The sequence below is a fragment of the Zalophus californianus genome, chromosome 14 (genome assembly GCF_009762305.2).
Source record: "Zalophus californianus isolate mZalCal1 chromosome 14, mZalCal1.pri.v2, whole genome shotgun sequence".
NCBI lineage: Eukaryota > Metazoa > Chordata > Mammalia > Carnivora > Otariidae > Zalophus > Zalophus californianus.
Window position 1 is genome coordinate 388,911 of NC_045608.1, and position 25,443 is coordinate 414,353.

Genomic DNA, 25,443 nt, shown 5'->3' on the forward strand with positions numbered 1-25,443 from the left:
ATCTCCAACGCAGGGACACACTGCAACCTGTCTTCGCGTTAGAGGCAGCCAGGGAGGGGTTGCTCATCACTTTATCCCATTTCTTAAAGCCGGGTGTCTGCTTGCTTCTCCCCTCGGCCAGGCCCGAGGGCCAGCAGAGAGAACTGTGGGCAGAGGAATAGGTGGGGTGACCTGTCTTTTGGGCAGCAGGAGATCACCAGCCTTGGGCCCCTGTGGCCCTTGACTCCTCTGTATGCGGGTCGAGGACAGGACAGTGCTGTGGATGAGGTTTTTCCACTCAGACTGCTGTGGCCCTCAGGTTATCCTGCTTTTTAAAAAACACTGTTTTGTGTGCTTAGGCCGACATGTTGGACCAGGAAGCTGCCTTTGTGCAGATTCAAGAGGCAAAGACGATGGTGGAGGAGGACCTGCAGCGGAGGCTGGAGGAGTTTGAAGATGAGAAGGAGCAGCTGCAGAAGATGGCAGCCTCGGCTGCATCCCTGGAACAGCAGTTGGAGCAGGCAAGCACCCCTGTGGCCTCATGTCGCTGCCCTGGTGCCACACACGGCATCCTTGCCTGGCTGGCCTCACTGTGCGCGTCTGTGCTGCGGTGTCCGTTGAATTCGGACTGTGGTGTCACATCCACAGTCCGGCTGTGGTTGCAGACCTGGCCGGGTGTTGACTTCTGCTGGTATTCTTCCGCACCAGAACCTTCCATGTGGAACACTGACCCCAAAGTGTCTGTCCAGGTGATCTAAGCCCTGAGCGCACACTCTTGGAGCAGGGCAGTCACAGTGAATCAAGTTCCTGTTTTCCAGGTGAATTTGACTTTGCAACAGCGAGACCAGCAGCTTGCGGTGTTACAGCAGGAGCACCTCGACCTGCTGAGGCAGCTCACCTCAACACAGGAGACGTTGCAGGCCCGGGAGCGGTCCCTCAGCGACCTGCAGATGCGCTACGACGAGCTGCTTGCCAGGCTGGAGGAGCTGCAGGGGGAGGCCGCCTCCAGGGACGACACCATCCGCTTCCTGCAGAATGAGAAGATTGTCTTGGAGGTGGCTCTGCAGGCGGCCAGGAGTGGCAGGGAGGAACTGGACAGAGGAGCCAAGCGCTTGGAAGAGGGCACTGAGGAGACATCACAGGTTTTAGAGCAGTTGAGGCAAGAGTTAGCCGTGAAGTCCAGCCAGGTAATACACTTTGCTGCCATTCTGTCCTGAGTGGAAATCACATGTGCAAGGCCCGGTGGTGGCTGTTGGCTCCTTTGTTCGAGCACCTTGTTTTGTAAACATGGAAGACCGCTTCTAGGGCAGGGCCTAGGGCTCGGAAGGGGGGGTGGGGGGTGGACAGGGACCCACACCAGTAAGCCGTGTGCTTCCCAGTAGCTGCTGGGTGTGTAGATGCTGAGGGCTGGGAAACCGAGTCATGCTTGGTGCGTTGAAAGTAATCTACCAAGGAGCACCTGGGTGGCTCAGTTAAGTGTCTGACTCTTGACTTTGGCTCAGGTCATGATCTCAGGGCCATGGGATTAAGCCCCACATCGAGCTCCACACAGTGTGGAGTCTGCTTGTCCCCCTCCTGCCCCCCCCCCCCCCCCCCGCTCAAGTGCACGTGCTCGCTCTCTCTCTCTCTTGCTCTTTCTCAAATAAATAAATCTTTGAAAGAAAGAAAGAAATCTACCAAGAAACTCCCAATTTCTGTCCACAGATGATGTGGAGCTCAGATGTGGGGAAAGTTGCATGGAACTTTTGGTTTTTCCCTGCTGCATGCCCATAGTGGGGCCTGCTGCACACGTGGCAGGACGGTCGTGTGTCCGTGGGTGAAGGCGGGAGACACCGGAGGGTCTAGGCGTATATGGACATGAGCAGCACGGCACTCCTCGAGCTGTTATGCTAACAGCATGATGTGACCTGACGTAGGCACACGTTAACAAACACAGGATGAGGAAGGTGCAGGGTGTGCAGGCAGTGGAGTTTGCCCTCCCTGAACATCAAGGATGAGGACATCGGTGGCAGGTTTCCCTCTGGGAAGTAAAGTACAGGGGGCCTGTGTTTCCTCTGCAAACATTGCCCTGGGCCCAGTCGCTTCTCAGACAGGACACGAAAGCAAGTCGAGAAGCAGTAGGTGCGTAGTTTAGGGGGGTTGAGGGGACCTTCTGGATGAGGCGGAATTTGGTCTTACTGTTGGCTCAGTAAGAGGGACGCCAGCTGACGCCTGAGAAATGCAGTCATGGGGTCTGGCGCACTCTGTCACACTGGAGTCTTGCCTGTGTTGTTCTGCAGTCTCTGGAGGTTACAGTGGGGACCGAGACGATGATCCTACAAACAGAGGGAGGCGGGAATGGTGGCTGGCCTCCCTGTCTCCCCGGGAGCAGAGCGGCCTCAGTAAGGTCTGTGCGCGCATGTCCTTTGTAGGTGGAGCACCTACAGCAAGAGGCCGCCACCCTGAAAAAGCAGACACAGAAAATAAAGGAGCAGTTTCTTCAACAAAAGGTAAAAACGTCTTGTTGGTTTTCTTTATACGCAGCAAGTGTGTGAAAAAAATCACATGTGATTTAATCATTTCTCTAGAACAAAAGTGGTCAAGAGGAAAGCAACATTTAGATCCCCTCAGTTTTTTTGTTTTGTTTTGTTTTAAAGGCACTGATCATTAGCTGTGCTCTCACCCCTCCTATTTTAAGGTCTCAAGTCAAGATGCAATTTCAGAATAGGGTTGGCATCTGTGATGTGATCTTGGCCTTTTGTCACGTCAGAGAGCGCAGGCTGGGCTATGACACAGACTGACTTCTGTTAACATGTCTTTGAAAAATTAGACCCTGATCTAGTGTTGAAGTAAGTTCTGGCTCATGCAAAGGACGGGGGCTCACATTTTATATGAGTGAAGCCAGTGTTGGCTCTTGGAGGAATGAATGCGAAGTGTTGCTAGCACCAGGGTTTTGAGAAAGGTCGACCCAGGGGAGAGCTAGAAGTGGTTCTGGACTTTGTTGCTGGGACGCAAGCCGGGGGAGCACCCCGCATAAGCCTGGCAGTGTGGCTGAGGGGAGAGCACTCGCCAGGTGACACCTGTGCGCAGCGCCCAGACGTGTTCAGGTGCGTAAGGTGATGCTGTGCCTCAGTTGATGGTGTCCTGGAGTTGGTGGAATGTGTTATTTGTAGTCCAAAACACATTATGCCACAGATCAGTGGCGAGCATTTCTGTTGAAGGGGACTGCACTTTGTGCTGGCTGCAGCCTCTCTCTTGTTGGGCAGCTGATGGTGGAGGCCTACCGGCGGGACGCCACCTCCAAGGACCAGCTCCTTGGTGAGCTGAAGGCCACGAAGAAGAGGCTTGACTCAGAGCTGAAGGACTTGAGGCAAGAGTTAATTAAACTTCAAGGGGAGAAAAAGTCTGTGGAGGTAGAACACGTGCGCTTGCAGAAGGAAGTGTCCCATGTCCATCAGCAGATGGCCGACCTCGAAGGGCATCTCCAGTTGGTGCAGAGGGAGCGCAACGAGATGGAGACGCATTTGCAGGTCTGGGATACATTTGACTTTGAGGTTCTGCCAATCATGCCCAGGGGTTTCTTGTGCAGGGCGGAGGGCAGGACAACCTGGAAGAAGTCCGTCTTAGAGCTCCTGTCCTGGAAGGACAGGCAGACGGACAGGTTTCCCCCCTGGAGGCAGCACGGGGCTGGAGGCCGTCAGCCGTTCATAGTTCACCCCAGCAGGTGCTGGGAGGGGCCTGGGGGGCTCTGGGAGGGGTGGTCGCTAGGGGACTGTGGGCAGAGCCACAACCAAAGGTTGACCTGGGCGTTCCCTCCAGCACTCTGGACCGCTCTCAAGTGATCGCCTATACAAAGAGCAAACCCCTGTCAGGGTCCTCTCCAGAGCCCTTGTTCTTGAGGGTGTCCCTGAACCAGCACCGTTGAGCCATGAGGAGCCTGGTCCTGAGAAGCAGGCTGCAGAGGGAGGACTTTGCTCTCCTCACTGTTTTTTCTTCCCTTCTTCTCAAGTCTTTGCAGTTTGATAAAGAGCAGATGGTAGCTCTTACAGAGGCCAACGAGGTGCTCAAGAAGCAAATTGAAGAGCTACAGCAAGAAGCCACCAAGTAAGTGGACCCGAGGCATCTGCAGGCAGAAGGGGTGAGCGCGGGCAGCCTTGAGCTCTGTGGGGGACACACAGCAGCCGAGGGCCAGGGAACTCTGAACACACTGTCAGTTGAGCCCTTGCCAAGGAGAGGGGACACAGGATGTACTTCTAGGCAGCCAGGGAAGTCAGATTCCAAAGTTAAGGTTGGAGAGGAGATCCCGGCATGGTTTGGTGGCTGCCTGTGGTTAATAGGCACTCCCCCTGTGTGCGTGTTCCATGCCAGGTGAGTGTGGCAGTGCCTGCCCCTCCCAGTTCCCCCAGCAGGGCTGACGTACTTGCTGTGCATATACACGGCAGGTAGCCTTTTGGGGCCTTTAACCCCCGTGGCACGTCTTGTGTCCTGCGTTCCTTTACTTTCGTCAGCTGGAGATTACTTGTGAGCTGTGTTTTTGAGATTATTACTGCTATTCAAGAAGAGCACTGGAAGCGTTTGGAAGGACAGCAGTATTCTCTGATTTTCATGAGATTTAAGTGGCTCTGAGAAGGGAGCAGGGCAGAAGTGGGTGCACTGCTGGGCTCTGTGAGGGCAGCTGACACCAACCCCACATGCTGGATCTGGGAGGAGCGGCAGCTAGCTGGTGTGGGGCTGGGGGCGGGCAAGGATGAGTCTTTCCTTGGTGCTGGTGCCAGGACATCTTGTTGGAAGTGAGTTCAGACTCCTCTGTCCTGCCCACCACACCCTAGGGCCATCACAGAGCAGAAGCAGAGGATGAAGCGGCTGGGCTCAGACCTGAGCAGCGCTCAGAAGGAGATGAAGAGCAAGCACAAGGCCTATGAGAACGCGGTGGGCATCCTTAGCCGCCGCCTGCAGGAGGCCCTTGCAGCCAAGGAGTCGGCAGACGCAGAGCTGAGCCAGCTAAGAGCCCAGGTGGCTGGCGGTAGCAGCGACCTCCCTCTGCACGTGGGTAACCCGTCTGCTATCGGCCAGGCTGCCAGTGGTGCAGACTCAGTACTGGGGATTCGATGTGTTATAAACATTTGAGAGTCTGGAGACCCGGGGCAGAACTAGGGTGTAGGCAGCCTTTCTGTAAAGTATTGTGTGCTAGCGACATGACCAGGGGCTTGAACACTGCACAGACGTTCTCTCGATTCACCCCTGCTCGCCTACGCACCGTCGCCTCCTCCCTCAGCCTCCCTGCCCACTCCTGTCCTTCTCCACACCCCCTCTGTGTCTGGGGAGGGATTCCCTGAGTGCCCGTGTGGGAGGCTCGGGGGGAAGTATTTGGAGAGTCCAGGAAAGCGTTTTGAAGGAAAGAATCTTTGAAGTGGTCTTGAATAATGGGGGGTGCATCTCGGCAGGGGAGTGCTGTGCCGGGCGTGCAGGAAGACCTGTGCTGTGCATCTCGAGGGCACGGTGGGCCCCTGGGGGGTGGGCTGGTGTGAGATGGAGGGCTGGCTGGTGGCTCGGGCAGCGTGAGACCTCACTCTTCCGTGGTGGGACACTGACGGGCGGTGGCTGAGCACAGCCGAGGCCAGGGGAGGCTGTGTCAGGGAGACCACGTGGGCTCTCCTGCAGTAGCTGAGATGGCCGGGCCATGTGAAGGCTGCAGAGCAGCCAGTGGGACAGGCCACTGATGGCGTGTGGTCACTCAGGAGGGGAAGCTGTGAACCAGCGGGGCAGGCCGGGGCCAGCGGAGGGAGCAGCACCCAGTGTCCAGCTTGAGGGTGGTTGCAGCTGGCTCTGCTGACAGGAATCGATCGGGGAAGGCAGTCGGTGTGGGCCAGAGTGGGCCGGGAGTGGCTGTAAATACTCAGACTCGAAGGAACAGGGACCCTGCATGTGGTGAGGGGCATGGGCTCTGCTATTCCTGCTGTTATATCATGGGGCAGAAGCCTTTTGCTCCGGATTATGTTTTAGGATAAATGGGCAGATGTCCTCCTTGAGGAGGATGGAGGATGGGCCCTGGGCTTGCAGGGCCTTTTTATTCCTGTGATGAAGGCTGCCAGAGCTTCCCGAGTGTCCCCAAGTTCTTGGTGCCCCACTCCCTGCCGGCTTTGGCCAGCATCAAGTTTTACCCGACTGCATTAATTTGCTTTTTGTTTATTCCTACCCAACATTTCACTTATGTTTAGCGGTCGTGTTTCTTACTAAATGAAGTTTGTCTTGATCTTCTCTCCGTGTAAGAGTTTATAAGTGGGAAGCCATCATAGCATGTTTTCTTACCGAATTAGATAAACTTAATACTTCTTTTACCTAATTAATTTATAAAATAGTGGGAGGGGGAAATTTTATTAAGTTGCAATTTCCCTTCAACCTAGAAGTATTTCTCTGCTTCTTTTTTGATTCTTTGGCTTCCCCGGTGTCAGGGATCGACTGTAAATGCCCCGGGGAGCCTGTTGCGCCCCCCCACCCCCCCGCTGCACTGCAGCCTCAGAGCCAGAGTCCTGGATTGGTCTGTGCTTCACCACTTGTAAAATGGGCCCTTCGGCAGGCTACTCACCTTCTTGATCCTCAGTAAAATGAAGGCAAAATGGAGTAAACAGTAGAACCTCCTTGGTCAGAATGGCTCCGTGAAGAAACACACACGAGGTGATCAGAGTAGTGGCTGCACCCCGCAGCAAGCATGAGCGTGGGTGCACACATGGGGTGTTAGTCCTACCGTGTCTGGTACGGCTTGCTTGCCACAGATAGTAATTTATCGTTCTTCTTTGTGAGTCAGAGTTTTTCTGTATTTTCAAAGCATTTAACTCGGGGGAGGAAGTATGGTAAGACCGCAGTGCCTGTTGAGCATGGTCAGCAGGCTTATGCGGTGGGTGCGATGCAGCCCTGCAGGGAGGGAGGTGAGCGCCTGTCACATGCTGTATTGAAACCCATGACCAAATCCACCTTCCCGTCCTGGCTGTTAGGAGAGAATCCAGGCTCTGGAGGCAGAACTGCAGGCTGTCGGCCACAGCAAGACGATGCTGGAGAAGGAGCTCCAGGAGATTATCGCACTGACCAGCCAGGAGCTGGAGGAGTACCGGGAGAAAGTGCTAGAGCTGGAGGACGAGGTAGGCTGAGCTTCGTCCTCACACAGCTGGACGGTCCTCACACAGCTGGATGGTCCTCACACAGCTGGATGGGCCTCACTGCCCCCGTGCAGCTCAGGTGCAGAGAGAAAGGCTCCTGGAGAGGCAGAACCTGGCCTGTGGCTCAACCCGCACTGTGCTTCTATGCGCCGTCTGACCGCTTGTCTGGGTCCCTCTCACCGCCCCCCCTTTATTGCTAGGCTCCCCACACGCTCTCTTGAGCACCCCTCTGGTGTGGTGGTTGTCAGAGTGTTAGGATTAAGATGTCCCCAGTAAGAACACTCTGGTTGCAAATAATGAGAAAACCTGTTCTTTAAAATAACTTCATGTAACTCTTGGGCCCAGAGAGCCTGTGCCTTCAGATGATGCTACGCGTGGCAGTTGGTGATGTCACCTAGGGCTCTCCACGGGGTCCCAGGCTCCCCAGAAGAAAGCTGGGGGGCTGGGAGCTGGGGTGTGCTGCATCTGCTGCAGTTCTGGGGTGGTCTGTTGGAGCTTCTTGGTGCAGTTGTTGTGTTTCTGATGTGGGGGAGCTTAGCTCCATTAGCGAGAGTAGGTAATTATATAACTTCACAGTGGTTTTGATCTGTTTCAGCTTCAAGAATCCAGAGGCTTTAGGAGGAAGATAAAGCGCCTTGAGGAGTTGAATAAGAAGTTGGCCCTTGAGTTAGAGCATGAGCGAGGGAAGCTTACAGGCCTGGGGCAGTCCAACGCGGCTCTGCGGGAACACAACAGCATCTTAGAAACAGCTTTGGCCAAGAGGGAGGCAGACCTGGTTCAGCTGAACCTCCAGGTACTCAGACCCTTTGCTGGAGGCAGGGGACTCGCTGCTGGATAGGTGGCTCTCAGTCTGGTGCATGTTGCCTCACACAGCTGTCCCAGCCGCCCGCAAGCAGAGGGCTGCCCCGTCACAGACACTCAGAACAGGGAGGATCTGGTGACGTCTGAAGCCCACCTTGCAGCTCTGTGGGGTGGGGCAGAGCTGGGAGCTCCTAAGGCCCCCTTTACCGAGCTGTGGAGGCACTGTGCCCCGCCCGTTAGCTTCCTGGTGGGTAGGGGACTCCCTGCTCAAGCTGGTCCCACTGTTCCTAAGAGGCTCTTCCCTGTGTGATGCAGAGCTGGGATTTGAACCTTGGTGGGGCTCTCTCTCCGGACCCTGTTCTCGGCTCCAGCTGTGCAGCCTTTCTGGGGCTTGGGGAGGAGGCCTGGCACTTCAGGGCCATCTTCGAGGGGCAGTCAGCGGCCAAATCCAGCCCCCGTCTCAAATTATCCAGCCATTAGAGAGCGTATAAACTTTTATTTGTCACTGGTTCCCACCCTTGCCATATCTGGTGGCCTCATCCATCTGCATTACCTGCCTTACCAGGGAAGTATTTGTGTTTCTACGCTCCGATTACAGGCAACCTTTGGGTTCCTTGCTCTTTGCTTGAATACGACCATATGACGTTACGGCCATCTCAGACTTCATGTTCTCCGGAGATGGAACTCTCCCTCCTTCGCTACCTTGTGCGCTTGTCAGTAATGCACTGTCGTGTTGTGTGCCGCCATCCTGCCAGGTTCCCCGCGTGGCCCTGGGGCCCCACAGGCCTTCGAAATCTGAGTCCTTCCTCACTCACTGCTTCGCTGGTGTGCCATAGGTGCAGGCAGTCTTGCAGCGGAAGGAGGAGGAGGACCGCCAGACGAAGCAGCTCGTCCACACCTTACAGGCTGCGTTGGAGCGAGAAAAGGCCAAAGTGCACAGCCTCAAGGAACAGGTGTGTGACTAGTTTCCCACTGGTTCTAAATTGCAACTTCAGAGCCTGTCGGAATGCACTTTTTCTAAAAACTGAGTATGTGTATGCTTGACGCCTCACTTCCCTTCCAAGAATTTATTGTACGGATATCTTCGCTGATGTGTTCTGAGAATGATGTCATCACAGCCTTGGTGACAGTGAGCAGCTGGAGGGGGCCCTGATGTCCATCCATAGGAGAGTGGACTTGGATTAACCCAGATGCAGTCATATGGGCCTAAGATACATGCACAGAGCCATGTAGAGACATATTTGCTGGAGAACAATGTCGCACACGTAGTGTTGAGTTAAAAAAGCAAACTGCAGAACAATAGATGACCCCATTAGTGTTAAAAGAGCAATGGAGAAAGAAGGTTGCATGCACTCTTTGCCGTTTCCTGGCTGGCTCCTTTCCATGCTCAGGTGTTCACCAGTGCGTCAGGTCAGTCTTCCAGCAGAGAGGCCTGTCCCGCTGCCCCTGTGAGCTGGAGTAGACCTCAGCTCCTCGGTGTTTCCCACCATGGTGCCGTGTCTGTTACTCCTCATCAGAACATAAGCTTCATGGCTTGAGGGCCGTGACTCATTTACCCTCATGTCCCCAGTGCCTGGCACTGAAGAGATGTTCAGAATGTGTTTCCTGTGTGCAAGGGTGCATGTCACATCCTTTAAAAATGTTTCCGTGATGATATAACAGGTAGAAAGAAAGAAATAGTTCTTCATTTTTTTGGGTGAGACAGTAAAATATTCTCTTAAGATAGTACAGTTTTAAGATCTGTTAAGAACATGTTACTATGGGGACACCTGGGTGGCTCAGTTGGTTGAGTATCTGCCTTTGGCTCAGATTCTGGGATCGAGTCCTATGTTGGGCTCTGTGCTCAGTGGGGAGCCTGCTTGGGATTCTCTTTCCCTCTGCCCCTTGCCCCCCACATGCCTGCGCACTGTCTCTCAAAAGAAGAATTTGTCACCATGAACAGACCCCCGTTTGCCTTGACTGTGGTTGGTTTTTATACCTTGCGTGGAGTTGAGCTGAGTCAGCTACCCTCCCTACTTTTCTACCCCCCAATTCCTATCTTTTGCTCACTTACTAATTTTATTCTCCCTTTAATGAAGTTGAATTTTATTCTCCCTTTATTCTCCAGTTAGCGGGACTGACAGAGCTAGACTCCGCCGATTGACACTTTCAGTTCCTTCATTCCGTGTCTGCTTAGAAAGGGATATTTCTTTTTTCTTTTTTTTAAAGATTTTATTTATTTATTTGACAGAGAGAGAGACAGGAGAGAGGGAACACAAGCAGGGGGAGTGGGAGAGGGAGAAACAGAAACAGGCTTCCCGCGGAGCAGTGAGCCCGATGTGGGGCTTGATCCCAGGACCCTGGGATCACGACCTGAGCTGAAGGCAGCTGCTTAATGACTGAGCCACCCAGGCACCCGGGATATTTATTTTTTCTAAGTATGATATTAAACAGTACACAGAGATATAGTTAGAGCAATTTTATAGTGTAAGGAAATTTGTGAATAGAAGTGCTGCGGAAAATGATGGATATGTGACCTTCGCTTTTTTTTTTTTAAAGGGCAGTAACTGTGAACTGTCCTCATTTATGTCTCTAAATGCATTTCATGAAATTTTCTGGAATGTTTGAACAGTACATGCTAGTAGTAAAAAAATCACAAAGATTGAAATACAGATCATCTTGAATTTGCACCTAGTGATAAACCACTGTTAGCATCTTCTGTTGGAGTTTTGTTTCCTTATTTATAAGAGTTTTTTCTATATTTGACTGTCGTAAGTTATAAATATTTTTATTAAACTTTTATTTTTTTAAGTTTTTTTTAAAGATTTTATTTATTTATTTGACAGAGAGTGCAAGCAGGGGTAGCGGCAGGCAGAGGCAGAGGGAGAAGCAGACTCCTTGCCAAGCAGGGAGCCCGATGTGGGGCTCGATCCCAGAACCCTGGGATCATGACCTGAGCTGAAGGCAGATGTTGAACTGACTGAGCCACCCAGGCGCCCTTTATTAAACTTGTAAAAAATGAAGTCCTTGCTTGTGCAGTTAGATAAGAAAACCGAGTTACTGGAAAGGAAACTGGAATATTTTGTTATATTCTGAGAACTTGCTGGTCTCCTTGAGAGAAACTGTCGTTCATCATGAAAAGACTACTGTGTCATAAATGGGTAGTAATCAGTAGCTTTACTGCTGTACCTGGTATGATGGAAGGCTATGTTCCTCCCCAAAAACATGAACTAGGACTGGATTTAACAAGAAATAGACAGATATACTTGAGGACGATTGAAACTGTTTAGACCAAGAAAGCCTTGCATGCATTTGTTCGTTCAGTAGATACTGGCGGCCGGCTGTGTGTCGCCTGCCCGCGTGCCAGGCGCGTGTTAGGGCTTCAGTCCTCTGAGAGCTTCAGAAGCTTTGGAAGAAACAACTGCAGGAGCAGCTGGGGCTCGGGTGGGGTTGGCGGTAGCTCTCCTCGCAGACATCAGGTTGGGCGCGTTCTGTGTGGTTCTTGCCTGTGTCCTTGGTGACGCGGGTTTCTGTTCTTATAGGTTGCTGCTGCCAAGGCGGAAGCAGGACATAACCGCCGCCACTTCAGGGCTGCCACCCTGGAGCTGAGTGAGGTGAAGAAGGAACTGCAGGCCAAGGAGCAGCTGGTGCAGAAGCTGCAGGCTGAGGCCGAGGGTCTCCAGTGAGTGCCATGCGGGCAGAGGGCTGGGTCAGTGCCACGGCCGGGTACAGACGGGCGGGAGCGCCACCATGTCTTCCAGTTAGGACCTTCAGCGCTTTCAGGTCACCTGGGTTTTAGCAAATCTCTGCGCACTCTGGAGGCAAATCTAAGAAGGGGAGTGTATCCAATCCCTGTCTTAGGAAACCTGCAGCTCAACTCTGAAATTTCCGGTCTGACATGGCTGTCCCCACTCCACACCTGAGGGTCCTTCACCAGGAACAGAGAGCCCTGTGTGAGGGACATGTGTCCCGAGGGCTATGCCCCACCACAGAGGTTCACTGCAGCCTCCAATTAGGGCAGCCTTGAGTTGAGCACATGCAGGGGTGCGTGTTGGGAGCTTTTCTCCCATTGTAGTCCATAAAACGGGCTAGCAAAATGTCCTTCCCAGGGGCTTTTGTGAGGATTCGTCATGAGAGAGCACCACAGTGCTCCTAGAACAGTCCCTGCCCAGAGTGGGCAGTGTGTGAGTTTCTGTCACCCCGATGGATAATGTTCAACTGAGCACACTTTGTGGTGGGGTTAGGGTGCTGTGATTTCATGCTTCCTTGTTTTTACGCTAGGATTCAAGAGGGCAAACATTCCCAGGAAATAGCACAGTTCCAGGAGAAGCTGGCGGAGGCCCGGACCCAGCTCCAACTCCTGCAGAAGCAGCTAGACGAGCAGCTGAGCAAACAGCCTATAGGGAACCAAGAGGTGACCTGCCTGGGAGGCTTTGCATTTCTACTTAGCGGGACTGACAGAGCTAGACTCTGCTGATTGACACATCAGTTCCTTCATTCCCTGTCTGCTTGGAAAGGGATATTTATTTTTTCTAAGTATGATATTAAACAGTACTCAGAGATATAGTTAGAGCAATTTTGTAGCGTAAGAAAGCCACTTTAAAATTCTTTTGGTCATGTGACTTTCTCCCTCGTCTAGATGGAAAATCTCAAATGGGAGGTGGATCAGAAAGAAAGAGAAGTCCAGTCCTTGAAGCAGCAGCTGAACTTGACTGAGCAGCAGAGTAAGAAGGAACTGGATGGAATACAGCAGTTATCACAGGTATGTGCTGTGTAAAGGCCCTGGGGCAGAAAGTCAGAGACCACACCTCACAAGGTGCTAAGTGCATAACGTGAGTTACCCTCAAACCGCATGCTTCCACCAAACCGTTTTGCAGACATTATCCGTTTCAGAAAGAAGACCAGGTCACACAGCTGAAGGAGGCCAAGCCCTAGTGCTACGTACGCCCTGGGCTGAGCTCTGTGAACTGTACCAGCAATGGGATCTGACGAAGCCCAGTCAATGAGGCAGTATATGTGAAAAGTTCACCAGTCTGTGATACACTTTTCCACAAAGAAATCTGTGTGCAGGCTTGACCACTTGCGAAAAGGATCGGGAAGAGAGCTCTCGCCAGGATTCCTACTTGTGAATGGCTGGCTTGAGTAACAGGATTGATTTATATTCTTTTTTCCTAATGGTGAGGCTTATTCCAGTAGTTGACCTTGGAATGAATTTATGTATGTATGTACGTATAGACTTTATTTATTTATTTGACAGAGAGCGAGAGAGGGAACACAAGCAGGGGGAGTGGGAGAGGGAGAAGCAGGCTTCCCGCTGAGCAGGGAGCCTGATGTGGGGCTCGATCCCAGGACCCCGGGATCATGACCTGAGCCGAAGGCAGACGCTTAACGACTGAGCCACCCAGGTGCCCCTGACCTTGGAATTTAAATGGACTCTTGGGATCCGTTATAGACAGTGGACACGGGAATATTGCTGGTCCTCGGCAGAGGCTCTGAAATTTGGGTAAAGACGTTGAGGATGTGACTGTAATGGGACGCCGCCCAGCCCAGACCATGGTGAGGAAATAGGCTGGCGTGGCAGCACCGCCTACAGCATCATAGAAAAGTTGGTGTTGGGCACCTGGGTGGCTCAGTTGGTTGAGCAACTGCCTTCGGCTCAGGTCATGATCCTGGAGTCCCTGGATCGAGTCCCGCATTGGGCTCCCTGCTCAGCGGGGAGTCTGCTTCTCCCTCTGACCCTCTTCCCTCTCGTGCTCTCTATCTCTCATTCTCTCTCTCTCAAATGAATAAATAAAATCTTTAAAAAAAAAAAATCTTAAAAAAGAAAAGTCGGTGTTATGTTTCTAGCCCCTTAGACTTGTGACATACAAGCTAAGATCTTAGGAGCACATGTAAGATCCTTTAGTTTATAAAAACGTGTGACTTCCCTTTCTTTAGAATATCAAAGCTGAGTTGGAGATGGTACGGGAAGATCTTTCCCTGACCCAGAAAGATAAATTCATGCTTCAAGCTAAAGTGTCAGAGCTGAAGAACAACATGAAGACTCTGCTCCAGCAAAACCAGCAGCTCAGGCTGGACCTGCGGCGTGGCGCAGTGAAGACGGTACTCAGACTCTGCACCTCCGTCAGGTTCCCTGGGCCCAAGGCACCCCTGCTGGGCACATGGCTGGGGTACCTTCTAGTTACTCAGACAGGAAGTTCTGTGTAACCAACACTGAGCAGCTACTGTGTGCAGTAAAGGGCGCTGGAGTCTTGTGCTTGGCAGCAGGCCAAACCCTTTTATCTTGGTGTTTTTTTCAAGAGCTTTTTGCTTCTTTTTATGAATTCAGGTATCATTTTGTTGTAATACGCTTTATAAGCCATATGGAGGGCTCATTTGCTGGTGTTCACAAGAGCCCCTGGCCTGGTAGGTGAGCCAGCTGGGGCCAGCGATGCCAGATGGGCTTGGGGGCCTGGGGAGCCCTGCCCAGACCCTCTGTACCCAGCATTTGTTTCTCTGCTCAGGCCACGTAAATATTCTCCAGATGCAAAGAAATCCCTCAGACTCAGAGGTTTATTTAGCACTCTTTGGCTATCCGTGGAAAAAGCTTGAAGTTCTAGGAAGGGGAGTTGTAGGAGTTAAAAATTGACTTACTTCTTAAGGATATGCAGGGTCAAGGCTGTGGTCTTTTGTGGAAAGCCCCCACAGTTCCCATAGGGGTGTTCTCATTTGTGATTTAGGTCGTCCTCCTGAGTAGCCAGCATTGCGCTGTTTTGTGCATGGTCACGTGTGTTAGGAAGAAGCTCACCCATTCAGCTAACATGCCCTGAACCCTGTGGCTGTCAGCTCTGCCAGCCTGGAAGCAGGGGGGCATGCCTTCCCTGAGGGCCCATTGTGAGCTAGGATGCCCTCTGGTAGCACTTGTGATGTTCGGGGACCGATAAGGGGAAGGTGTGGTTGGTGTCAGCCTCCAAGTGAGAGGGCTCTAACCATGTGCTTTTAAAAACAGAGAAAGGAACTGAAAGGCGAGACCAGCTCTTCTGGCCCTGTGACGCCAGTGAAGATCCCCGACTGCCCTGTCCCGGCCTCCCTGCTGGAGGAGCTGCTGAGGCCCCCACCTGCCGTGAGCAAGGAGCCCCTCAAGAACCTCAACAGTTGTCTCCAGCAGCTAAAGTATGAACTGTGTTCTGTGTTCTATCTCACTTGGTTTTTAAAAATAGATTGCATGTTTAACTTGGAAGAATCCTGTTGCCAGCCCTACGTGCCCCGAAGAGGCTGGGCAGGTCTGTGCTATGTGGGGTCACTCGGGCCCTCAGTCCCTGTCATACGGGAGGACTGCCTGGAGCTAGGTGACCCTTAGGAACCCCACACATAGCTCAAGGTTTTGCTCCCACCAGCCTGAGGCCAGTGTTTGCAGGGCGTGGCCCCGTGGGGACATCTTTTTGACCCTGTGAATGGAGGCCATGTGTAGGCCCTCAGTGCTGTCTCATCCACTTTCTCCCTGCGCAGAGGCCTGTGTGTGCAGACCTCTGCACCTGCAGAGAAAAATGCTGAGCCCCATAAATCGTGTGGCCCCCCTGGGTGCTGCTTCCCAAATAGACAGGTTCTGTCAGCCACCTGAAGGTGCCGCAGATGAGCAGACTGCTGTCTGAGTCAGGCTTGTTAGGGTCTGTGTTGGAGATGACCAGTTGCCTCTTGGGGAAGTAACAGCATTGTTTCTGGCTCTCATTTGATTGGCCTGCATTCCTTGCTTCCCCTGTCTGCCCAGGCAGGAGATGGACAGCCTGCAGCGCCAGATGGAGGCACATGCTGTCACCGTGCACGAGTCACTGTCCTCATGGACTCAGGGGGATCCCGCCGCCAGTGCTGCTCCCCTGGGAGATCACGCCAACCCCAGGGGAGATACAGAGCGACACAGTCAGTGCAGGGTCTCCAGAGAGGCGCTTGGAACAGCGGCCGCCGAGCACCCCCACTCCGAGTGCTTGTAACTACCCAAAGGAATATTCTTTTATCAATATTATTTATTTGACTGTTTGCTCTGTGTTTTTCTAAGAGATGAAGTTTAAATTTTGCATCTGCCTTTTCAAGGAGTAGAAGAACTGAACAAGAGCCAAGGATTAGAGAAATAGTCATTTGCAGATCACAACTAGCTTTTCCCATGAAATGACCAAATGCTAGCAACCTAGTTTAGATCTCAGTGAGTTTTTGAATGTGTCTGAAGGGTTACTTGTGGGAGGAGGTCTCTGTCGAGTGACTGTAGCTGCGGCCGCTGGAGGGTGACGCCAGCCAGTGGCCACCAGTGCTGCACGACTGGGTCCTGCTTCTCTTTCCAGACTCCCCGAGAGCTTTACCTCCCTGCAGAAATGAAACTTTATTTGCACCTTTGGTTTTTATTTTATTTTCAATAGCTATCTCACCGTAGGATGTGTATATAAATACTGAAAATCATAAGCTAATCTTTAAAAAGTGTATTCCATGTTATTTAAGAATGACCTGAATTGTCTTTTTATTGATCGCCTTTTGAAAATCTGCTGTCAGGAAGTAACGTACATGTAGGATTTAGGGATGTCAGGAAATTATATTTTAAGAAATATAATTATTTTATTTACTATACCTTCTAAAACCAAATATTCTTGGAGCGAAAAGGTTTTTTGTTTCAGTTTCACTTTATTTTTGAGAGCCTTTTCCTAAGTGCACACCCCACCCCATCTGACCCTTGACCCTGCATGGCCTCACTCACCTTGGCTGTCTCCTAGGCAGGCCTGGTGGCCATAAGGACACCAATCACCATGTGCTGGCCTGACGTGGGAGATGGTTGGGGAGGGGTCACAGGAGAGGAGGGGAGAGAGGGACCTAGGCTCCCTGCAGGGCTCTGAGCCAGGCTTCTCCAGGCCTCCTCCCTCCAGTCCCCACCACCCCGGGCCCACATGAAAATACGTCCATCAGGGCCTGTGTGGTCATCGTGGTCATCAGGGGACATGCCGAACTCATGGCGGTGACAGTCTTCAGAAGGTCCTGTAACCTCTCATCTGGAGGGTTTTCTAGAAGGGGCAGGTCAGCTGTGTGAGAAGGCAGTGGAGGCCTCCCGAGTTCTCTTGTCGGTGAGAGCCTGATTTGGAAGCAGGCTCCCTGAGCGTGGGAGATTTACTTGACTGTCTATGATCCAGGAGGGTTATAACTTTGTCCCCTATTGGCCAAGAAATCTAAGCTGATAGTTAACTGTTGTCAGAGAAGAGAGGCCCCCGGTGCAGATCTGCTGGTCTGAAGATGAAGTTGGAAGTGTTGATGGTTACTGAGGTCAGATATGCTTGTGTCAACTTACTACTTACATCTCTTTTGTGGAGAAAACGGTTTGGTATTTTTAAGCTGTTTGTGTTCTCTTACATTATTAGAAGGTTAATTGATGAGATAGCATTAACCACCAAGATGCTTAGTGTTTAAAAAAAATTCCCTAGCAAGTATTGAAACTTCTGAAATATGTATATCACTTGTACAGGATTAATCTTGAAATAATACTTGAAGACTTCATTATAAATATATCCTATTTTCATCTTAAGTTGGAAATCGTTTTTGACAAAATTGTTTTTGTACCATTAGAAAAGAAAAATCGTAATTTACATTCTTATTTATTTTGGGTGTCTTATCCTCAGTTTTAATTTTAAAACCAAGACATGACACTCAGCCTCACGCTGTGGCTACTTTCTCACTGCTGCTTATTGGAGGTCTCCCAGTGAAAGCCGGTCACTGTGCATTTTTTATTAGGAAAGGGTAAACGGATTCTGAATAATCCTCAAGTGAAAGCAGATTTCTCTTCCTCACCCCATTTCCCTCATGTCTTACTTGCCTGCTGCGTGTGGGCATGTGTCTGCACCTGTGGGCTTGTGCGGGCCTGCAGTAGCTGCACCCCCTGCTCTCCTGATGTCGTCCTGTGCCACCGTCGTGGCCACCCCATCTTTCAGTTCTGTCAACACCCAGCCTGCCTTTGGTCTGACCTCCCTGGCTGTCCCCACGCACTGTGATGTTTCTTGCGTGGCCTGCAGCTCCTGACCTGGGGCCCTTTTGTTCAAGCTGACACCACCTTTAAGCTTCTTAACAAGTCACTTGGAAGAGGAAGCTGGACTTTGAAATCACCTGCTTCTGATTTATTGAGGGTTATTATTATTTTTTTAATCTCTAAGGGACTTGATTGGCATTTCTACCTCCCAGGCTACATTCTGCAGTGAATATCATTTGAAATATTCTGTTTGTGGGCAGAAGTGGGAATTTGGAATTTACTCATGGAAAACAACAGTCCAGTCCGGATTATTTATAGGAACAGGCTTGCTGTTACAGTATGTTTATGTATATTATTCATCCTGTGTGATGAATACCGTATTTCTTGTTTTTCTTATGTTCCAAAAAAAAGCTTATTGCAGTGTGGTTATCACTGATTTTTCCATGGAACACATTGGATAGATGCCACAGATCTTACGGATTTCCATTGTTTTGTTCTACTGTTTGGAAGGTATAACAGGCAAGGATGTGACAGGGTTTGTCTCTGGCCTGGGCCCGGGTCACGGGCGACTTGCTGGGAAGGTTCTCATTACACTCTTCCTTAGTCTGAAGACTTTTCTTGATGTAGGGTTACTCACTGCAGAAGCCCCAGCATATAGTCCTCCTCCTATGAGTAACTTTTTAAATAGGAATGAGATGTCCTGTGTAAAGATTTCTAGTAGTGAAAGGGACCAGTATGTCCTGGAGCCTTCCTCAAGGACCCCGGTGACGTGTGAGACGTCCTGAGCCTTACTCAGACACGTTCCAGGCAAATCTGAGTGTGTGGTGGTCTCAGGTTATAATAGGACCCTTGAGGGTAATGTTGTAGAGTGTCTAGAAAACTGGATGGCTTTAAGTTACTCATTTCTGTTAAAAATTTCCTCATGAAAGGGAGTCCTCAGGTTGGGGCTGTTAGGGGAAAGGTGTCACCGTGCACAACGAATTGTAACTTTAAAAAGCATGTTGATTTTTTATAAATTTAAGTGTGCTGGGGAATTCCTTAAATTTTGTGCAATAAACTATTTTTTGTTAAAGATTTTCATATTTCATTGGGGGCCTTATTTTAATATATATATTTTGCCATATTTGGGAGTAACTTTTATCTTGGGTTGTTACAAACTGTTTAAATACTTGTCTTAAAAGAGCATTTTACTGTTCTGCTAAAAGATTCAGATGGGTGTGAAATCTAACTTGTGCTGCTTTTGACCATAGCAGAAGAATGGCAGTGTGTTAGCCATGCCCTTCCCCGTGGCCCCTGGCACACCTGCTGCCACGCGCAGGTGGGTACGAAGGACAGGCGTCCTGTTGAGTGGACTGAGAGACAGGAGGGCAGGTGCCCTTTGGGCTGCGAGCATGTCCCTGTACGGGGTGCTGCGTCCACCACTGGGCCCCGCAGACTGTCACAGCTGACGACAGCTCGGCCATTAATACTTCTGAGTCTCTGTGTCGTGGTCCAGTTTCCCCTCTTCCATCCATACTCTGTTTTCAGAAGAGTTGGCCAGACGTGGGAAGTCTTCCATTAAGTGTTCTCATTAATGATCAGCATGATAAAACTGTATAGAAAAGAAGTCAACTAGTGATCACAGAATGTGGTTTTGTGGTGGGACTTACGCACTCTTTCCTAGGACTCCGCTCTATCAATCAGCTCCCCTCAACAGGGGTCCGTTAACACGCTGCACAGCCCAGGTGAGGATTCCTGACTGCCTCTGGTGTGGCCCTGACTCCCTGAAATGGGGAGGATGCAATCTTTGTTTTCTCTGCAGTAATCAGGAAAGGAAGGGTTCTGTGTCCCTGAACTTTTTTCTTCTGCCTGTAAGAGTGCTAAACATTTGCAAGCACCAAACGAAGCATGCTGCACCCTCGGTGGTTGTATGGTGGGTGTTCAGGAGGGGCCGGGCACAGGTCGGTGGAAGGTGCAGCGGGAATGTGTGCTGAGGGAAGGACCCAAGACTTACCACTGAGGGGGACCCTGGTATTCAGAGATCACCAGGTCACTCAGAAATCTCCTACCTCGAGCAGAGTATGTGGGAAATACAAATGGGATTGTTTATGCTGCTACCGTCCGGTTTGATGGATAAACACAGGAGCTGTTGGAAGAACCTCCAGGCCTTTCCTAGATGAGAAGGAATTCTCAGCAATCAGCAACTTCTAAAACCAGAAGCAGCATTTACTGGAATTCTGCTTACCTTCATGCATGTTCTCACTCAGGATAATGAATGTTGCAGATTCTGGTAAAAAGTATACTTTGGGGATGTCTTTTCTTGGAAACAATGGGAGATACTAAACTGTGTTGCTCTTCCCTTTTTTTTTTTTTTTTTTGCCTGTTTGGTGTGGGGGCGGGCCCTTCTCGCATCCCAGCTCAACTCCTGGAGCTTGAGACGGCCAAGGGCTCGGGAAATAGCACCGTGACATCCCTTTGCAACAGCGTGCCAGGCTGGAAGTGTGTGGATCACGGCAGCATCTCAGCAGGAGGGCAGTGGCTCCCGGAAGCACCTGGAGGTTCTCATCCACACGGCCAGCGAACCGCAGGAGGAAACGGTCTGCGTGCTTTTCACACATAGTCTGGATCCGAACTCCACAGAGCGGGGGACGGTAGCCAGCTTAAAGGTATCTCACAGGATACCTCATTTTGTTTGTGAGCTTTATTTTTTTTAAAGATTTATTCATTATTTTTAGGGGCGCCTGGGTGGCTCAGTTGGTTAAGCGACTGCCTTCAGCTCAGGTCATGATCCTGGAGTCCCAGGATCGAGTCCCACATCGGGCTCCCTACTCCGTGGGGAGTCTGCTCCATCTGACCCTCCCCCCTCTCATGCTCTCTCTCTCATTCTCTCTCTCAAATTGACAGAGAGCGAGAGCACAAGCAGGGGGAGGGGTAAAGGGAGGGGAGAAGCAGACTCCCTGCTGAGCAGGGAGCCGGATGTGGTGCTTGATCCCAGGACTCTGAGATCATGACCTGAGCCGAAGGCAGACGCTTAACCGACTGAGCCACCCAGGTGTCCCAGAGATTTACTCATTTTAGAGAGAAAGCAGAGGGACTGGGAGAGAGAATCCCAGGCAGACTGCCCACTGAGTGCGGAGCCTGACGACGACTCGGGGCTCCATCTCACGTCTCTGAGATCATGACCTGAGCCGAAATCAAGAGTCGGACGCTCAACTGACTGAGCCGCTCAGGCGCCCGTTCGTGAGCTTTAAATGTGCATTTGTAAAGACTTGATGGATATTTCAAAGTGATTTTCCTAGTACTTAAATCTTGGTGTGTTGAAAGCTGACTGTCTCCTCTTATTCAGAAAACAGCACTTTCCCTTGACTGGCTTCTCCATGTTAGTGATAGGCCAGCCATGCCCACAGCTCCTTTGGTCTGTTTTGTGCCCTCTCCTGTCTCCTCGTCAGCTGAGAGCCCGGCTTGGCTATGGAGCCAACCCTGTACCAGCCTCTTCCACTCTTGTCTGCAGTGTACGTTTGCTTGAATTCAGGGCACACAGTGTGGCTATCACACCGTCTGCAGTCTGGCCCAAACCAACCCCTCCAGTTTCTTAGTCCTTTCAACATTTAGAGTTCTGTGGTAAGCACTGGCGCTCTCCACCAAATACTCCTCCTCTGCTGGCTTCTGGGGGAGCCGGCAGGTGCATGCTGTGGGGCAGGAAGCTCAGCGCGTTAGAGCCAGTGAGGTGTGTCCCTTCTGGGCCAGAGCCCTGACCGTGGGTCGCATAACCCCCACCATGGCAACAGCATGATGGTGGCCATGTGGCAGTAAATAGGAGCAAGAAATAAACCTGGTTCTATCAAGCTTCTGGAGACCTGGGGGAATTACTACACCATGATCAGTAGGGGCTCAGGAGCGCCCTGTGCCTTGCTGGGACCTCTGGCCTGCTGCCTGTGCCTAGTGCCACCCCTGCCTTGCCTTCACGCACAAGACGTATCTGAGTGCTTGTGGCTGTCACGCATGATACCAGAGATACAGCTTTTCAGAGGGAAGAAGCCTGGTTTGTAGCATTTGATGATTCCTAGGTGTGAATACCCTTCCTGGGCAGAGCTGAAGCTCCCAACATGATGTCATTGGAGCTGGGAAGGGGGTGTGGGCTTTCCCAGGAGACTCCAGCACATCGCTGACTGTCCCCGAGGGATGTGACCATGAGCAGAAAGCAGACCTAGCTCGACTCCTTCATAAAATCTTCCCTAATCCCCAACCCACTGCGCTCTTCCCCGTGTACATTTATATAGGGAACTAAGCTTATGCCATAGTTATTTCTGGAGAGTCCCTTCTTTTCCTACTAGATTAGGGGGCGTCAGGGGCTGGAGGACAGTACTGTGTATCCCACTCAGCAAGTGAGTTTCGTTGAACAGATGAGCCTTAAAGTCAGTGACTCTGAAGAGATATGTAAAGAAATACCAGTTGGGGGATTTTCTTCCTTGCTAATTTGGTGTAGAAATGGTGGTAGAACACTTCAAATAGAGCAGACTTATGAATTAGGGATAAATAAATACCTTTATTGAAGACCTCTTAAAATTCAGAAAGACTGTGACAGCCTTGTGTGGAATAACCCTTCGCTAACCTGCACATGCAACTTCCAGGCTCCCCTGCCAGTGAGGCTTCCCGCCGGGCTCCGCCGTGCCCGCCGCCAACGGTCCCAGCTGCTCCCTTGTCACTCCCAGACTGCCTGGCATGGGCTGCTTTCCTGGCTAGACCCCCACCACAGGTAACATCATGGGTGGCTCGACTGCCCATGCTTTCCCTTCTCTTGTTGAAGGGTGCTCATGACACGTGAAAATGAGACTTTTTCAGTCGTTGACGGATACCGTCCCTGGCCCTCTCGTGATCTGGGATCAGAAATGGAGTTCGGGGTTAGGGTAGGAGTTAGACAAACTGTAGTTAGGAATTAGATCAAACCTACTGCTCTCAGAGAAGACCACCAGTTCTAAGCTTCATTTCTGTTCATTCGTTGGAAATCCACTTCTACCTCAGTGGTACACTGTGGTCAGTAATAGGGTTGGCTTCTTAACGTTGGAACCGTTTTTCTCATGATTATCCTACTCTTACTCCAAATGTCGTCTGCATGACAGTGATGAGGAGGATCCCGCCACCGTAGGATCCCTATTGTCCGCTGGAGTCCCAGAAGATCCTGGTATCAACATTACTGGTTAGGCTGGTAAAGCTGCTCGAAGAGACCCCAAAGTTCAGTGCCTTAAATGAGGGAAGTTTCTCTTTCATACAACAGCCCAAGCATAGAAACGGGACCAATCCAGGCAGTTTCGTGGTGCCGTCTGTGTCTGGGTCCGTTGCCTCTCTGTAGTCCCTGGGCCACAGGATGCGGTTTTTAGCTAGACAGCAGTATGTTTGTCACTAAAAAGTGGGGCGCCTGGGTGGCTCAGATGGTTAAGCGTCTGCCTTCGGCTCAGGTCATGATCCCAGGGTCCTGGGATCGAGTCCTGCATCGGGCTCCCTGCTCCTTGGGAGCCTGCTTCTCCCTCTGCCTCTCTCTCATGAATAAATAAATAAAAAATCTTAAAAAAAAAAAAAAAAAGTGGAGGATGGCTGCTGCTGGCCACAGCCTCTACCCCAGTCCACAATCTGGCTGGTCCTCTCCTCTCCCAACTACTGGGATTCGCGATTACTATACCAAAATCCCTTATGATAGGGGAGGATCCTGCTACCTCGTGAAGGCCCGGGCAGGTAACTTAGGCCTCGTAAACCTCGTAAAGGGTAATAGCGGCTAACAGTTACCACGCCCTTACATAGGGCGGCTCTGTAGCATGGACTGGCGTATGTTAATCCTCCATTTTACCACTGAGGAAAATGCAGCACAGGGCAACTAGGTAATTCATCCGAAGTTACCCAGCAGGTAGGGGGCAGAGAGGGTACCAGCCCAGGCAGTCTGGCCCAGACCCGGGTGCTCCCATCCACGCAATGGCACACATCTGTAAAAAGGTCAAGAGGCCCTGGGTGACTCAGCTGGTCGAGCGTCGGGCTCTTGATTTCAGCTCAGCTTACGATCTCAGGGTCGTGAGATCCAGCCCTGAGTGGTAGGCTTGTCTCTCCCTCTGCCCCTACCCCCCACTCATGCGTGATCTATTAAAAATCTTAAAAAAAAAAGATTGGGGAGCTGCTGGGGACAGATGTTTGTTTTCAGGATACTTAGTAATTAAAAACAAGAAATGGCAAGATTTCATTCTAGCAAGGCACTCTTCCTTTTTAAATATACACAAAATTTACAGTTAACAAATATTTTGAATGTCCGGTGTGGTGGGTTCTGACAAACCATCCACCAGCGTGTACCCAAGCAAGACCTGGAGCGTGTCCTTCACAGTAACGGTTCTCTCGTGTCCCCAGCTGACCACCCCACTCGGGGAGCCTCTGCTGACTTCGATCACCACGAGCTTCGGCTGTTCTTGAGACTTTTACAAATGGAATTGTACAGTACGCACTTTTGTGGGGAGGCGTCCTTGTGCTTAGTGTGGTTCTCAGATTCATCCATATTGTTGCTGAATGCAGTCTGCACCAGAGGAATTTCAAAGGACAGTTCCCCAGCTTGGCGTCTCCTGTTTGGGACTGCCGCAGACGCCGTGTGGACGTCCACGTTCGTACCGAAGACCACTGCTGAGCCACAGAGCAGGAGCGGATGTCCGCCTTCACGGGAAACGGCCTGTTTGGAGTGCTTACCTCCTCTTACTCCGCCAGCACGGCATGAGTGCCGCAACGACTCCGCATTCCCACCAAAATTAACAGCGCTGGTGCGCGAGGAGCAGTGTTTCATTGTGGGTTTAATCTGCACTTCACTCACCCTCAAATTTACTGACTCTTCTTTTGGGCCCAAAGCACTGTCAGCACCACCCCCGTTAAGTGTTTTTTACCAAGGATGTCACTTGCACTTCAGGGTTTTTATTTGTTCCATTTAAAAAAATGTATGAGTTCCAGTAAGAGTCACCCTTTTTGCGCCCACGTCTGAGCGTCCTGACAAGCACCGAGAGCGCTTCCCTCGGCCCCGGCACCCCCGGTCGACTCCGTACAGTCAGAGCCCCGGACCCCCTGCGCCAACTCGAGGACCCCGGGCGCCTGGAGCCCTCCGCGCCCCCGGACTCCCAGTAAGAGTCACCCTTTTTGCGCCCACGTCTGAGCGTCCTGACAAGCACCGAGAGCGCTTCCCTCGGCCCCGGCACCCCCGGTCGACTCCGTACAGTCAGAGCCCCGGACCCCCTGCGCCAACTCGAGGACCCCGGCCGCCTGGAGCCCTCCGCGCCCCCGGACTCCCAGTAAGAGTCACCCTTTTTGCGCCCACGTCTGAGCGTCCTGACAAGCACCGAGAGCGCTTCCCTCGGCCCCGGCACCCCCGGTCGACTCCGTACAGTCAGAGCCCCGGACCCCCCGCGCCAACTCGAGGACCCCGGCCGCCTGGAGCCCTCCGCGCCCCCGGACTCCGGCCGGCAGAGGCCGGCGGCACGGCTAGCGGGAACGTCTCTCCCGAGCGCACGCCGCAGCTGCCGAGCCTCCGCTGGCTCAGGCGCGCAGGACCTCGTTCTGAAGCCGTGCGCCGCCGGGAACTCC

The 25,443-nt window shown here is 51.6% G+C and overlaps 1 protein-coding gene across 2 annotated transcripts in view; it reads left to right on the forward strand.

Annotated features, from left to right (window-relative positions):
* The window catches only part of GOLGA3 (golgin A3), a 45,727-nt gene extending 26,788 nt beyond the window's left edge, over positions 1 to 18,939 (forward strand). Inside the window, exons 10-24 of one of the 2 annotated variants that reach the window (XM_027577196.2) lie at positions 339 to 500; positions 798 to 1,166; positions 2,391 to 2,468; positions 3,225 to 3,488; positions 3,968 to 4,062; positions 4,788 to 5,004; positions 6,951 to 7,094; positions 7,708 to 7,905; positions 8,750 to 8,866; positions 11,435 to 11,574; positions 12,174 to 12,306; positions 12,532 to 12,654; positions 13,830 to 13,994; positions 14,881 to 15,044; positions 15,640 to 18,939. In XM_027577196.2, the coding sequence (XP_027432997.2) occupies positions 339 to 500; positions 798 to 1,166; positions 2,391 to 2,468; positions 3,225 to 3,488; positions 3,968 to 4,062; positions 4,788 to 5,004; positions 6,951 to 7,094; positions 7,708 to 7,905; positions 8,750 to 8,866; positions 11,435 to 11,574; positions 12,174 to 12,306; positions 12,532 to 12,654; positions 13,830 to 13,994; positions 14,881 to 15,044; positions 15,640 to 15,859 (2,589 nt within the window). In that variant the 3' untranslated portion in view covers positions 15,860 to 18,939. Of the gene's footprint in view, positions 1 to 338; positions 501 to 797; positions 1,167 to 2,390; positions 2,469 to 3,224; positions 3,489 to 3,967; positions 4,063 to 4,787; positions 5,005 to 6,950; positions 7,095 to 7,707; positions 7,906 to 8,749; positions 8,867 to 11,434; positions 11,575 to 12,173; positions 12,307 to 12,531; positions 12,655 to 12,769; positions 13,586 to 13,829; positions 13,995 to 14,880; positions 15,045 to 15,639 lie in introns of those variants that run through there. The other variant, XM_027577197.2, reaches the window with a different exon arrangement.
* The last annotated feature ends 6,504 nt before the right edge of the window (positions 18,940 to 25,443 follow it).